A 13,586-nucleotide genomic window follows, 5' to 3' on the forward strand; every position below is an offset into this window, starting at 1 on the left:
AATGATAATTTCTCCAAGATCAATGGGTATTTTGAATGCTAATTGTGAGGTATTGATTTATGTTCCATCTCTGTGCACAGCTAAAGGTTTCATTAGTTCATTATCCATTTTCCTTGTTATGGCTGAATTCTCGACTTCCTCTTCTGCCAGATCCCTTCACCCCCTGCCTAACCTCTTTACCCCCTCTCCGCCTGTTTACTCAACCTTCTCTACTGTGTCTCTGTGTCTATTTTCTCAACTGCCTTTTTCTCTTTCCCTCATCCCGGTCTTTCCTTTCCTCCTCCTCTCTCCCACTCTCACCGCTGCATAGCTCTCGTAGACGTTGCTGTCTGTTTCAGATCCAGACTCGATGAGGAGCGTACGCTGGGCTGCGGTGTTGATCTTCTCTCTGCTCTCATACTTATTGTTGCTCATAGTTGACTGACTGGACCTATGTGGAGAAATCAGATTTTGTCATTTACTTGATTCATTTCTCAACAACTCTGAATCCCCAGTATGAGGACACAGAGATGCAAAACACTCAGGACATGATGCAACTTGTTACCGGCATGCATTAAGTTCTTAATAAAAATGCATCAAGCAGTACATATACCCATTTATTGCAGGATTTTGATGACACTAATACAAATGGATATTGACAGAAGCTTGTTGTTTTGCCTGCCTGGCTGTTTTAGTGGCTGGGTCAGCCAATGGATCAGGTCTCAGAGTTCTTAGAGTGGATTGGATGTGTGTCTCTTTATTACTTCTACTGCAGGGCCTTAACTTACCCCTTCTCTTCATTCTTCTTTTCACCCAACACAGTGCCTCCTCTACCTCCTGCAGGGGGAACAGAAACAGGAGCAAAGAGGCTTAGTGTTAGGAAATTACTTGTAGAGAGGAGCATCATCTCATAAGCACTGAAATTGATCAGAGTAATAAAAAGGCCAGAGCATGACAGTGAGTGAAAGACAAGTAAGCTGTGAAAAATCTATGTAAAAACCAGAGGGCAGAGGAAGGTGAGGAATGTAAAATAAACGATTGAGAGGGAGAGCTTGACAGTTAAACTGAAGAACAAATAGAAAGAGACAGAAGGGGGGATAGAGGAAGCACATAAAGATAGCAAATGAGATAAAAGATATGGATGAAACACAGAAGTGACAGCTTTGAAGGATGAATGTGGCGGGAGGAAGAGACTTAGAGAATGAGCAGAAGGGGAAGAGACAGGATAGATGGATAGAAAGAAGGACATGGAGAGATGAGGGGAGAGTGAGAGGCTGAGTTGACAATTGCATCATGGTTCAGAGTAATCTCTTCAGAGCTTGGTCGAGGAATAAGGACATTAGAATGACGGAAAATGATGGCGGAAACATCCGTAGATGAAAAGATGATTATGGTTACCTGTCCGGCTTTGCCTCTTTTTCCACCTCTGTCCAAAAAAGCATCCCAGTGAATTCAACACCAGCAGGACTCCAAACACCACTGTGAGCACTATAGTCAAATATGCTGGAAATCCTCTTTTACCTAGTTCACAAAACATTAGGAACATTAGTTCAATGCATAACAATGAAAGTTAAAGTAAAGTAATATGGAAATCCTAGGAGATAAAAACTGACTGAGACAGACCCAACCACTCTCTCAATTGTCTTTATTGATTAAAGACTAGCAGCGGGGAAAAAGTATGGGTGGGTGCCATGACAACCGCTACTCTCATAGAGCAAACATTAACAGCCTTGGAGGTGCATACATTAACATGATTTAGCCAAATGAAGCTAGCTGCTGTGCAAACAGCAATTTCCAACTGCCCTTAAGAGCTTTTTTTTTTTTTTTCCAACAGAGTTGTGATAAAAGACTTACTCTGTGAGACGGAGTCATCGTCTGTTGGGATTACTTCTAGGTCTGGCCTCTCTATAAAGAAAGAAAGAAGAGAATAACAACAATGTCACAGGTCTAATCATAATGAGCTTCTGTTTAATTCATTATCAGATGGTGTACAGCAGAGTCTTTTCAGTGTCAAGCTGGGGTAACTCCAAACTGACCCTTGGTGGTGATGGTCAGTACTGCATTGTTGTCAGCATAGTCACTCTCTCCCATTGCATTGAGGGCATTGACAGAGAAGTTGTAGGTGGTAACAGGCTGAAGGCCAGTGACAGTGAACATTGTTGCTGAGGGAGGAAAGACATCCATGTACAGGTAACTGACCGACTGATCCCAGCAGTACCTGTCAATCAAAAGGCGCTGTCAAAGTACAATTCTTTAATTGTGAAGAGGGTATCATACTTAAACCAACATCTTTTCTAAGCATCTCACCTTATACGAAATCTTTGCCGCAAACCCCCATTGAAGCCAGGGATCCACTCCAGAGTAACCGAGTCATGGGTAACACCGACTTGGCGAAACGAGGAGGGAGGGTCTGGGTGACCTGAGGGCGAAAGAAAAGAGGAAAGGTGGAAAAAGCAAATGTGCTCTTGACTTTGTGCGAGAGCAGAACACCTTCGCTCGACAGGTGGCTGTTTGAAAAGGCTTCAGGTGCTAAGAAATTGAGATGTGTGCCATGAGACAGTCTGACAGTGATTATATCCTCCATCTTTGGAATAACACACAAGGCTCTGGCCTGTAGGACTGTGCCTCCCCGTTGGCTTCCCTCTCTGCTGTGGGATTTTTATACCATAGACAAAATGATGTTATTAAAATTGAATGTGGAGCTGATGTTCTTCTTGATAGAAACAGAAGAAAAATGTTTTTGAGAGATTATTTCCTCCTTTTCTGATTGGTCACTTTTTTCTCCAATGCAAGGGGTGCCTTCACAATCCTGTCTTGGTCAAATGTAGTGCACACGAAGTGTCTTTTTTTTTACTATAAGATTATGTTGTTTGAAAACAAAGTTATTCTCATCAGATATGCAAACAAAATATCAGAAGAAGCAACAATAACTAGTTCTCTCAGATTTGATTTGACATTTATTGGTGGGATGAAATATACAACACTATTTTTAGGTACAGCGGTATTTTTAAGTGTGGGAAATTTAATGAAGGAATGTGGCAAAAACTGCTGATAATGGTAAATAATGAAAAATAGTGAATACAGTTAAATCAGGGAGAACCACTATGGGAAAAAAAGTTTTCAGTGAGCCTCCAAAGCCTCTTTGTTTTTTTAACAGTTCATCTCTTCTTAATCACAGTTTATTCCTCAGGCTTCCAAAGAACATCTTTTTGACAGCAATAGCTTTGCATTTTTTAAGTGTGTCACTCTTTATCTGCTTTCTCTTAACGTTGTACTTTGCTGTATGGATGATCAGGAAACATGGATGAAGCTACGGCTGATCCCTCTCAGAACAAAGTGGCTGATTTGTCCAGTTTATCCAACCCAAGTCATGCCATCTAGGATGAAGCCTCTTGATTATTATCAATATTTTGAACAAAGATCAAAGGACGCTAACCAGGCCTTCAGTCTGACACGAAGCACTGCTTCAGTCAGGCTAGTGAAGGGAAAGTGGATTATTTTGCATTTGGAGCATGGAAGAAAAGAAGGGTGGTTTTGGGGGCAGAGGCAGAGATAGGCAAGAAGGAGGAGAGATAGTTGAGCAGCTACATAAGAAGAGGAAGCTCTTCTCATTTCTGGCTCCAGGCTGCAGCCCAGTTTGCAGAGTAAATAATTCCCACTATCAGCTCCACTCATAAGATTCCAGGGCAAAGAGGTCAGCCTTATTTGGATCTCGTCTCCTTCAACTCCAAAAAGCACCATGCTAAGAAAAAGGAAGACTCTCTCTTCCTCTTGGGCTCTAAAATGATAAGGAAGCATATAAAATTTATTATCACTGCGTCAGATTAATTATGAATATTCACAGCACTGAAAAAATGACTGGGGAAAACAGAGCCAATATTGGATTGTATTTTATGGTTTTTATAGTAAACATTAAATGTACCCAATGATGGCTGTGGGCCTTTGCTGAGAGCAGGATTGTGTTGATAATAGTGGTGGTGCATGGTTACACTGGTAGCTTGAAGGCAGAAAAGTCTGAACACGCTGGGAGAGCAAAGCACATCACCGCAGCATTATCTGAGGGAGAAGTAAAATAGTGCTATGGGCTCAATGATAAGGTGGAGATAGAGCAGTGCTATAAGTCCCTTAAAGGGCTGACACTCAGGAGCAACAACTCTCTCCAGTTTACAGAGTTCTGCATGTTCCATGGGCCTCCCAAACTATTGTAATGTTGCTGGAAAAGGCAGCACAGACACAATTATTTTGAGATGCTGTCAAATTAGAACCAAAGGAAAAAATTGGGCTCCACTGCCAAGTACGTGATATGCATAATCCCTATACACTGTGTGCCCTAACCACTGACTTTGATCATTTGCCACTCATTTAAAGCTGCCTTAGGTGAGTTCTGACCATGGGGGAAGGGGTGGGGGGGGGAATCTAATAACAACTGATAGCAACACAAGCCTACTATAGAGTGCTGCAGGAATGAGTCTAAAGCCTGAAAATAATGTAGGTGTCTGAGATGCCTTAAATAAACTCTGTGGTTCACAGACACTCAAGACATTTTCATGTTTTATTCTATCACATAAAATACACCGGTAAATACCCCACTTGTGATTTTTAAACTTTTCATGTCTTAAAAAGGTGGTTGCTAAGTGGCAGGCACAGACACAAAGGCAAGTGAGCCCTGAATTTACATTTGACTTTCATGTCTGGTTTAGTCCACTACCTCTTTATCTGGGTCTTCACATCAGCAGATGCTTGACTTTCTTCACAATCCATTGAAGGTAGTGTGCACTCAGCTTGCTTGCTGGAAACAGCTGAAAGGTTTTTTTTTTTTTTTTTGCCAGATAACCAAAACAGTGAGTAAGCCTAGGCGGCTAAAAGCTGCTATAGCTTTCTGGAGCTTCAGAGTTGGGTGTTAATTCTCTGTGATTTTCTCATTATTACCAGAGGACAAATTCTTCACAAATTCAGTACGGAAAAAAAGATACTGTTGCTGTCCAAGGAGAACCTTTGTCCAAATTTGATGCTTTTGAAATTGAAACTGAATTTAACTGACCACCTTCATTTCACTTATGAAATGAAGACATTCTCCTACATCTGAAGCTAAATGAACCATTTAAGACATCAATATCTGAAAAATGCATTGCAGCAAACAGAAAGAGGGTTGTTTTTTGTCACTCATGAAAAGTTGGAATTTTGGAAATGCATATTTTTTGCAGGGCACTGACAAATCAATGTTGTGTAAAGAGCCTCAGTTACCCAAGGACACAAACCCACCCACCCGCCTTCAAACACACTCACACACATACACACGCACATACACAAAAATGTACATAAATACTTGTGCTGACGAGCTGGATGTCTAGCTTGTCTTCCCCAAGTGAGTTGCGAGCAGTGCAGCTGAAGACAGCATAGTCCTGAGCTGCACTCACATTTACTACTTGAACTGTGCTGGTGTGGAAGGAGCCCTCCCTCACGGTCCGCTCCTCATACCTGCAACACACACACACACACACACAGAGAGAGAGAGAGAGAGAGAGAGAGAAAGAGAGATAAATCCTGAGCAGGAGAAAGCAGGGATTGTGATGTCCTGCAGATTGCACTAAGTCACCCAATTTCACACATCAAAGAGGCATTAAACAGGTATTTGCATAGTGAAAAGCAAAGTATAAAATGCACTAAATCCGCATTTAGTGGTGAAACAGCAAGAAATAGCTAAAGAATATATATTAAGTTAGAACCTAATCTAATTGTGACGATTCATCAATATGTCACCAAATGCTGACAGTAGCACCCAGGTTAACAGTGAACATAATTGCAAGAGGAGATTGTAAAATAGAATAATGTCTACTTTCAGACCTTGGGTTTGCAAAGTCCATGCGTACACCATTTTTTTCCCAAGAGAAGTCGACACGAGGAATACCCTCAGCCTGACACACCACCTCAGCTGTAGTGGTGCCATCCCCTCTACTTGCTACCCTCCTCCATTGGGCTCCTTTCTGAAGCTCTGGTATGACTACACAAGGCAAGATGGGCATCGAGGTTATTCATGTGCATATGTATTTATTAATGAGAAAACATGTATACTCCCAAAAATAAGTCTGCATGCATGTTTTGTTCCCATCTGACACTCAAAATAATTACTATAAACTTACACTGCACAACCAGCTGCACATCTACGCTGGCAGGGGGTGCTATGCCATTATTGGCTGTGCACTGGTAAAGACCAGCATGAGCCCGAGTCACATCATGGATAGTCAGAAGGCCCGATTCGTCATCCTGCGTCTCCTCTCCCATCTCCACCTCCCCTTCTCCCTGTGGAAGACAGAGTGAGGGGGAGTAAGCGGTGGACAGCAGCTATCCCTCAATACACGCTCCCCCTCCTCAAGGGTGAGGGCTGGAGTTCGGGGGCTGTTCGAGAGCGAGACAGGTAGACAGTGAGGGAGAGCTGGGCTGGAAACCATCAGGGCTTGAGATGGGGATGAGAAGGGCATCGGGGGGAACGAGCTCTGAGGACAGAGAAGGATAATGCCAAGGGTTGGAGAGCCACAGGGAAGGAGAAAAGGAGGGGCTGTGCAGGTTGAAAGCGGGACACACAGTATTGCCAGGGGGTGGGTTAGACCGGAGAAGGCATCAGTAGATACAGAGACCACGTCGCATTGACGAATGTGCCCTTTAGTCACGCAGCAGTAATGAAAGCTATTTTTCTGGATTTGGGCTGAGTGTAGAGCAGGAGGAGGTGGGGTGGAAGGATAGTTAGAGCCAATGAAATATGGTGCATCTGTGCATTTAGAAAGGCCAGTGATAAACGGTAAGAACAGATAAAATAATAGAAAGGAAGCCAGATAAAGGAAATATAATTCAGGGGATGATTGTGTTTCTGTGTATGTGCGTGAGTGTGGGTGAGTGTGTGTAGCTCTCACCAGCCATTTCCAAGAGAACATGTCAGATATAATGGGGTTGGCATCCGCCACACATATCAGGTCTGCTGTTTCCCCCATGTTCACAAACACTGGGTCTTTCTCTGCCTTGACACCAGGAGCATCTGAGAGCAGGAAAAGGAGATAAAGCTAAAGCAGGATCAAAGGTTAATATGCCAACCTGGGGAAAATCAGTTGCCAACCCATTAAACAGGCTTGCTGCTTTGTTATTATTACTCTTACACTTTTTTGCTTTGAACTTTTTCATAACCCCATCTTAACTGGCCTCTGTTTTGGATACAATGCCATTAACCTCTGTATGTGTTGAAGCAAAACAGATGTTTATACATTCAAACCGAGAATTGGCCATTTGACCCACAAGGCCCTCAATCGAGTGAAAAAGTACATCCCCATCTGGACTGACAAATTCCCACCCCCCCTTGATTCCTCTCTTCCTCCAACTATTCATCGAATCACCTCTCCATCCTGCCTGCACAGCTCCTGTTCTTGTCTTTGTTCCCCTCTACCTCAGAGGCTTTTTATACCTCTCATGGGTGCCATGTACTTGCAAGAATGAGACCATTAGTGCCTACTTGTCTAAACCTATGTTCACTCTTGAAGAACAGTGGTGGGACACAGTAGAGAGACACAGACCTCTGGGTTGGTGGGATCCACCCATATTGGCCTGCTAACCGAGACCGACATTGTTAAGTGGGCTACACCGCCACCCATAAAAGCTACTACAATCCTCCATACATAATGAATATCCACAACTGTCAAGTCCAGTCAGATCGGAGCGGCAGAATCCATTAGGCGTGTACCCTGGGCTTTGGTGAAGGAGGCAGACCTACATTTTCAACACTGCCATTATTAAATCATCAATATCGGTGCAGAGGGCCTACAGCTCGAGGGTGGGCCTGGGGCAGCAGTGGAGGTGCATGGACTTGTATGGAGGCCTAATGAATGAGGCATGTTTGCTGGGTAGCAGCTGAAAGTCAATGTTATTGTCTGGGTGCGTCAGTGTGTGGGGATGCACTGACGGCTCTGCTACTTAGCAGCTTCAGACATGTTCAAAAACATGCAGTTAGCAGGCCACAGATTCAGATCCAGTGCACAGGATAGACAATTCTTGGCAGGAAACTTAAAGGCTGAAGTCAAATCAGCAAAGATAAATGATGTGGTTAACTCGTGACCCACAGGACCTTCAGATATGCATGTTAATACATGAAAAAGATTAATTATGAAAGGCCAAGGACAGCCAAGTAAAAATAATGGTGTGGCATTAATAGCATTTCTATACCATTTCTGTATTTTTCTGTCTTGTTCTTTTCTCTCATTTTCATCTCTTTTCCTGTCTTCTCGAGTACGTCATTCAGTCCCTGCAAACTGCTGAACACTATCAAACTAGCTTTCAAATTCTACTCTAAAAAGATTATTGAAACACAAAGGGAAAAATTACATGGTCATTTTTAACATGGGCAAAGTGATTTACAATTATGGATATTCAAATTTTTATTTGTACCAAAAAAAAAAGAAATGTTAAAATACAATACTGCCTTCAACATGAAGCGCAGAGCACCCTGGCAACCTGACAAAATCAGAGCATGTGTGTGGGCGGAAAGATGCATGTGTCTGCTCATTCATTCTCTGTGTGCAGGGTCTTACACTGAACGTCCAGCATGATGGAGGTTTGGCTGATACCCTCAGAATTTGAGCACTTGACAGTGTAAACTCCGGCATCTTTCCTGGTCACATTCTCGATCTCCAGCGTGTATTCGCCTGACCAGTGGTAGCGCGGGTGCCCCTCTTTACAAAAACACACACACAGACACACACGGACAAATGCAAACCAATGGTAAATTAAGTATTCATTACACGCCCATCAACCGCATGTCCTCTGGCCACTGGTCTCTAAGTGACATCTAATCCTGCATTATTGATTGGCCTGGCTGGATTCCCACATCACACCAACAATTGGCGGTGTTAGAGACACCTTTTGTACCAAAGCACTCAAAATGTAATAGGTGGGTTTCTAGATTCAAGATACAGTCCATTTCTGGGGGGGCTGTGTATGATGGAACTAACAGAGTTAACAGAGAAAGAGAGTGGGTGCAGCAGGGCCCTGATGACACCGGCCTGGAGGAGAAGCCAGGTTTAGAACCATTGTGTTGTATTCAGGGAGACAGCAATCCTCATTTAGACTGCATACATTAGAGCCATAATGAGAATCACATTTGGCAGGGTCCCATGCTGGCTAACCTGCCATGTTTTATTCAGACCCTGAATGGCAGAGCAGAGTGCTCACTTGCTGGCTCAGCTCAACTAGGATCTGGTTTATAGAGCCATCACATAGCCCCGGATCACCTTTGACCAGCTCTTCCTTGCGGTGCAGCCAAATGCAGGAGACCTCCTCTGGGTTAGCTGAGACCAGCAGTGGGATGGTTGCCATGTCATCCTCTAGTACCTGGACCTGCGTTGGCTGCTGATGGCTGAACTCTGGTGGGTCTGACACAGAAACAGCACAAAAAAATAAAATAAAATAAATAAATAAATAAAAAAGAACACATCTACAGTAAGTTGGATTTACACCAAAAATACATGAGCGCCCTCACAGATACAAACTCAGGCCCACAGAATGACAAGAAAAAGCAAGAGCGAGCAGAAAAATACACAAAACATGTTGAACATGAAAGAAGTAAGAGACACTAATGAGAGTCAAACCAGTAGAAAGTCGACATCCCACCAATAATTCCAGATCTAACTAACTTCACACGCTCAGACGACGGGGGAGTAAGGCAACGCAGGAGGGAGAGGGACAGGCATTAAAACGACGAGTGACAGTACTGTTGTCCAACTGCAGCTCCGCACAAACACACAGTGACATTCCTTCATGCTCATACACAGTACCAAGCTTTGAAACAGTGGCTGGCTGCTGCCTGTGAAATGGCATCAAAGGCAAACATGGCCATGCAGCAAAGCAAATGCACAATTAGGACACACTGCCGCAGAGCTCAACAGACCCACAAATCACAACAAAGGTTTCCAGTAAACAAAGAAACACACACACACACACACTGTACGCTGACAATTCTGTGCAAAAGTACCCAAAGCAAAGCAGCTTTTATCCGCTGCATTATAGATCATCATTATGCATCGTTTAAGATTTATGCAAACCACATCTACTGGTCACTCGCCAAGACAGAGAGAAAGAAAGAGAGAAACTGAGACAGAAAGAAACAAACAATTCACCCTCTACTTACAAAGCACATTGAGTTTGAAGAATGTGTTGGTCCCCTCAGTGAGCACAGGGCTGTAGGCCTGGCAAATGACCTTCTGGTTGTGATGCTGTGAGCTCAGATTCAGGGATAAAGAGCTACGCACTGAAACACCACCATATTGAGCCTTCTCGGGTGGCTGCTCCACTCCCTGCAACCTAAGACACAAATCCCATCCAGCAAATCCAATCAGCAGGGGAGTTCAAGTTCACCAAACAGCCCAGCATATTACCACATTTAACAGGATAAACATCAGGCATTCACACTCATTCTGCCACTGAATTAGCCATCTCATCTTGTCACTGTCTTGACAAACCTGAGTGGGCCCAGGCTCCAGGAGATGTTGGCCTTGGGGTTACTGCTTCCAGCCTGACACTCCAGTGTTAGCATCTGGCCCCGACGGAGCTCCTCCTGTTTGGCTGTGATCTTCATATTTATTGCTGTAACTGAAGAACGAACCATAGAGTACACGAGGAAAAAAAAAACTCACCAGCAATATCAAGATGAAGTTTTTCTTGCAGTTTTTCCTTCTTCCTCATACTGCCCACTTTGCTGCTGTGACACTGCAAATTAATCTTAATCTCGAGAGAACAAAATATTATTATATCAAATCCATTGATCTGGTATGGCTCTTTTTTGTCAGCTTAAGTTAAACTGGAAGGTTAGGCTGTATTTATTATGGGTTAGGACTCTGGTCTAACTTACAGTGAACCATAAGCTTAGTGTGGGCCGAGATGGTCTTCTTTGCCTCATTTCTGGCATCGCAGCGGTAGGTAGCCATGTTGTCACTTGCTGTCAGGACCAGGACCAGTTCTCGGGCCACGCCTCGCTCAAAGGACGTCTGCCTCAGGGCACTTGTCACTGGCTTTCCATTCTAACACAGGAAGGGCATTAAACTGAAAAGTGTGTGTATTCTACTAACACATTCATACAGACAGACAAACATGCAAATACACACACTAACCTTGAACCAGGTCAGAGTCCCTGTGGGATTCCCTCCAGTGGAGAAGCAGGTGAGACGGACTTTGGTCCCCGCATTAAGGGGGACATCCTGAGAAGGAGCATCCAGCCATACCTTTTGAGGGGGATCTGTTATAAAATGATTAACAATTTCAAAATTTGGTAGACTTTTTTGTTTACAATTTTAGTTTTGTTTTGGTGACCATCCATGTTTAGCAGAGCAGTTGTATAGCAGTAAGAATACGTCACCAGCCTCGGAAACGAGCTGACGTCAATACCTTTCATACTGAAGTTCTTCAATTTGGATATGTGCACTAAGGATATTTCCTTTAACACAAATATGACAAGGCTGGCTCATTCTGTGTCAATGATTATGTTTGTGAAGAGTTGTAATTACAATTGACCCCTCCTGAACCGTGATGGATGTGTTCTTGATAAGATGCAAAAACCGCATCAAATTAAAATCTCATTTTCCTTAGTGATTTTTTTCATGCTGGTCGTGTGTACTAAAACAGTATACAACAGTTTCAAGAAGACAAGCTCACTGACAATAGACACTGAGTTTGGTCGTCTGGGTCTTGGAGAAGTGTGTGCCCTTGTTGAACGCCTCACAGGTGAGCTCCAATCCTTCATCCTCCCTGGAGACCTGGTGGGTCATGTTGGACATGGTTGTCATCCCACCATTGTCTCCCTACAGACACAAAGCACATATGACAGTTCAGTTTGGGGGACAGACAGCCTTGATCTCTGGTGTTCTCAGTCTTAGGAGAGAGAGAGAAAGAGAGGGAGGGGGGAAAAAATCAGAGAGAAAAACAACCCACTCCGGTTTGTCTTGGCGAATACAGATGGCAAATTAGCTGCTGTAATAAGTGATGTGGTGGTCTGTGATAAATAAGCATATTCATCTGACTCTCGTGCTGCATAAATTAAGCAAAGCATCATTTTGCACCTGCCTGATGGTGGCCATGCCTATGCAGCACATCTGGTTATTAAAGCTATTATTGTGGTGATTACTGTAAAAGCCACAGTCAGAAAGACTAACAAAGACACTGGACAGGAGCGTCAGTCTTCATTAACCTCACACTGTTTCAGATGCATTAAAGCTCGCACACAGCACACTGAGTGCCTTGTGTAAGATCAAATGAAAATGCTGCTGCCAGACGAATAAAGAGCTTGTTTAATAATGCTCATCTTCTGTGTCAGCTTTTATTCACTTTGATCTTATTAACATACACAAAAGAGGGGAAGAGCAGCATAATACTCTTTTTGGAATCAGCAGCTGATTCATTTGCAAAGCTGTAGCCGGCCTATTCAGAGCCCACTCACGGTCATACCATTTTCTTTCATCTATAAAGGTTTACATGGGGTCAAATTTCATATTGAGGATTCTTTTAATTCAGTGGGAGGCATTTTAACGGTACCCTAAAGGCAATCTTGACTGACAAGCAACACTTTGGCAAATTATTTGTCATGAGTTCTTCTTTGGGTTCACAAAAACGAAACAAAAACATACTTTATAAAGTATATGTGTGTACTGTCCACCTGCTCAGATAGATGCATTTAAGCTTTCTGCAAATTGAATTCTGTGTAGTCTCACCTCTTCCATAGTGACAACAGTGGTGCTGAGCTCCTTGTAGCCCAGCCACCAGCGGATCTGAACAGGGGGATTACTGGAGGTGGCGAAGCAGCTCAGATTCAACTCCTGTCCTGCAATGGCCGTGAATGAACCCAAGAGAATCACCTCTGCAGGCTCAACTGATGTACATGCACACACACATACAAAGACGAGTCAGTAAAAATATCGCCCCATGAATAGTACATTCAACAGCTTCCTATTCTGATCACAGTGGCAGCACAACTATTTTTGGATGTGAAACATAGAGCTGTATCAAGACTGAGAGGGGAAATCACTTTGAGTGGCAACTTGTTTTCTCAGGAGGTTTTCAATGTGGTTTCTAAAGTCTGTTCCGTTCCAGCCACAGGGGGAGACGGGGTACAATAGCTACAGGCAAAGTGATGCAGCTGCATTACACTTCGGGGAAATACAAAGACTGGGGACTGAACTGGCAGACATGGCGTGGGAGGGGTCATGTATGTAAATCTTAGAAGTATTTGTGTCTATCCTGCATGTGTGTGGCGTCCCACATGCCACGCACAAAAACGTTAAATTAAGCAGGTGTCGTGAAGTAAAAGAGGCATATTCATATTACACCAGTGAGGCGTATTCTGTGCCCTCCAGCTTCTAGCAGTGCCTAGAGCACAGTCAGGCATTTTCAACATCCCTGAATGGATGACTGGGAGGCATGGCACCGGGGCTGATTGGGGGCTTGGTGAGTAAAAGAGGAGCACTGGAGCAACTTCAGCCACTTTTACATTGCATAAGCAAAAGATTCCCGTGAGGGCAGATTCTAATTCAAATCATATTTTCATAGAATAGGTGCATCAATCATGCAGCATTTAGAGCTCT

The 13,586-nt window shown here is 43.5% G+C and overlaps 1 protein-coding gene across 1 annotated transcript in view; it reads right to left on the minus strand.

Annotated features, from left to right (window-relative positions):
* The window catches only part of nphs1 (NPHS1 adhesion molecule, nephrin), a 39,466-nt gene that overhangs the window by 3,357 nt on the left and 22,523 nt on the right, over positions 1-13,586 (minus strand). The window contains exons 10-27 of the mRNA XM_071470405.1: positions 12,717-12,874; positions 11,669-11,810; positions 11,124-11,248; positions 10,865-11,033; positions 10,476-10,605; positions 10,145-10,317; positions 9,249-9,389; positions 8,550-8,690; positions 6,888-7,009; positions 6,120-6,279; positions 5,824-5,980; positions 5,306-5,457; positions 2,287-2,398; positions 2,016-2,197; positions 1,834-1,884; positions 1,378-1,500; positions 768-816; positions 301-430 (exon numbers count right to left, since the gene is read on the minus strand). Of these exons, the coding sequence (XP_071326506.1) occupies positions 301-430; positions 768-816; positions 1,378-1,500; positions 1,834-1,884; positions 2,016-2,197; positions 2,287-2,398; positions 5,306-5,457; positions 5,824-5,980; positions 6,120-6,279; positions 6,888-7,009; positions 8,550-8,690; positions 9,249-9,389; positions 10,145-10,317; positions 10,476-10,605; positions 10,865-11,033; positions 11,124-11,248; positions 11,669-11,810; positions 12,717-12,874 (2,417 nt within the window). The remainder of the gene's footprint in view (positions 1-300; positions 431-767; positions 817-1,377; positions 1,501-1,833; positions 1,885-2,015; positions 2,198-2,286; positions 2,399-5,305; positions 5,458-5,823; positions 5,981-6,119; positions 6,280-6,887; positions 7,010-8,549; positions 8,691-9,248; positions 9,390-10,144; positions 10,318-10,475; positions 10,606-10,864; positions 11,034-11,123; positions 11,249-11,668; positions 11,811-12,716; positions 12,875-13,586) is intronic.

Source organism: Trachinotus anak, unplaced genomic scaffold (assembly GCF_046630095.1).
Source record: "Trachinotus anak isolate AG129_WGS33_773 ecotype Australia unplaced genomic scaffold, CSIRO_AGI_Tana_v1 ptg000032l, whole genome shotgun sequence".
NCBI classification, from domain to species: domain Eukaryota; kingdom Metazoa; phylum Chordata; class Actinopteri; order Carangiformes; family Carangidae; genus Trachinotus; species Trachinotus anak.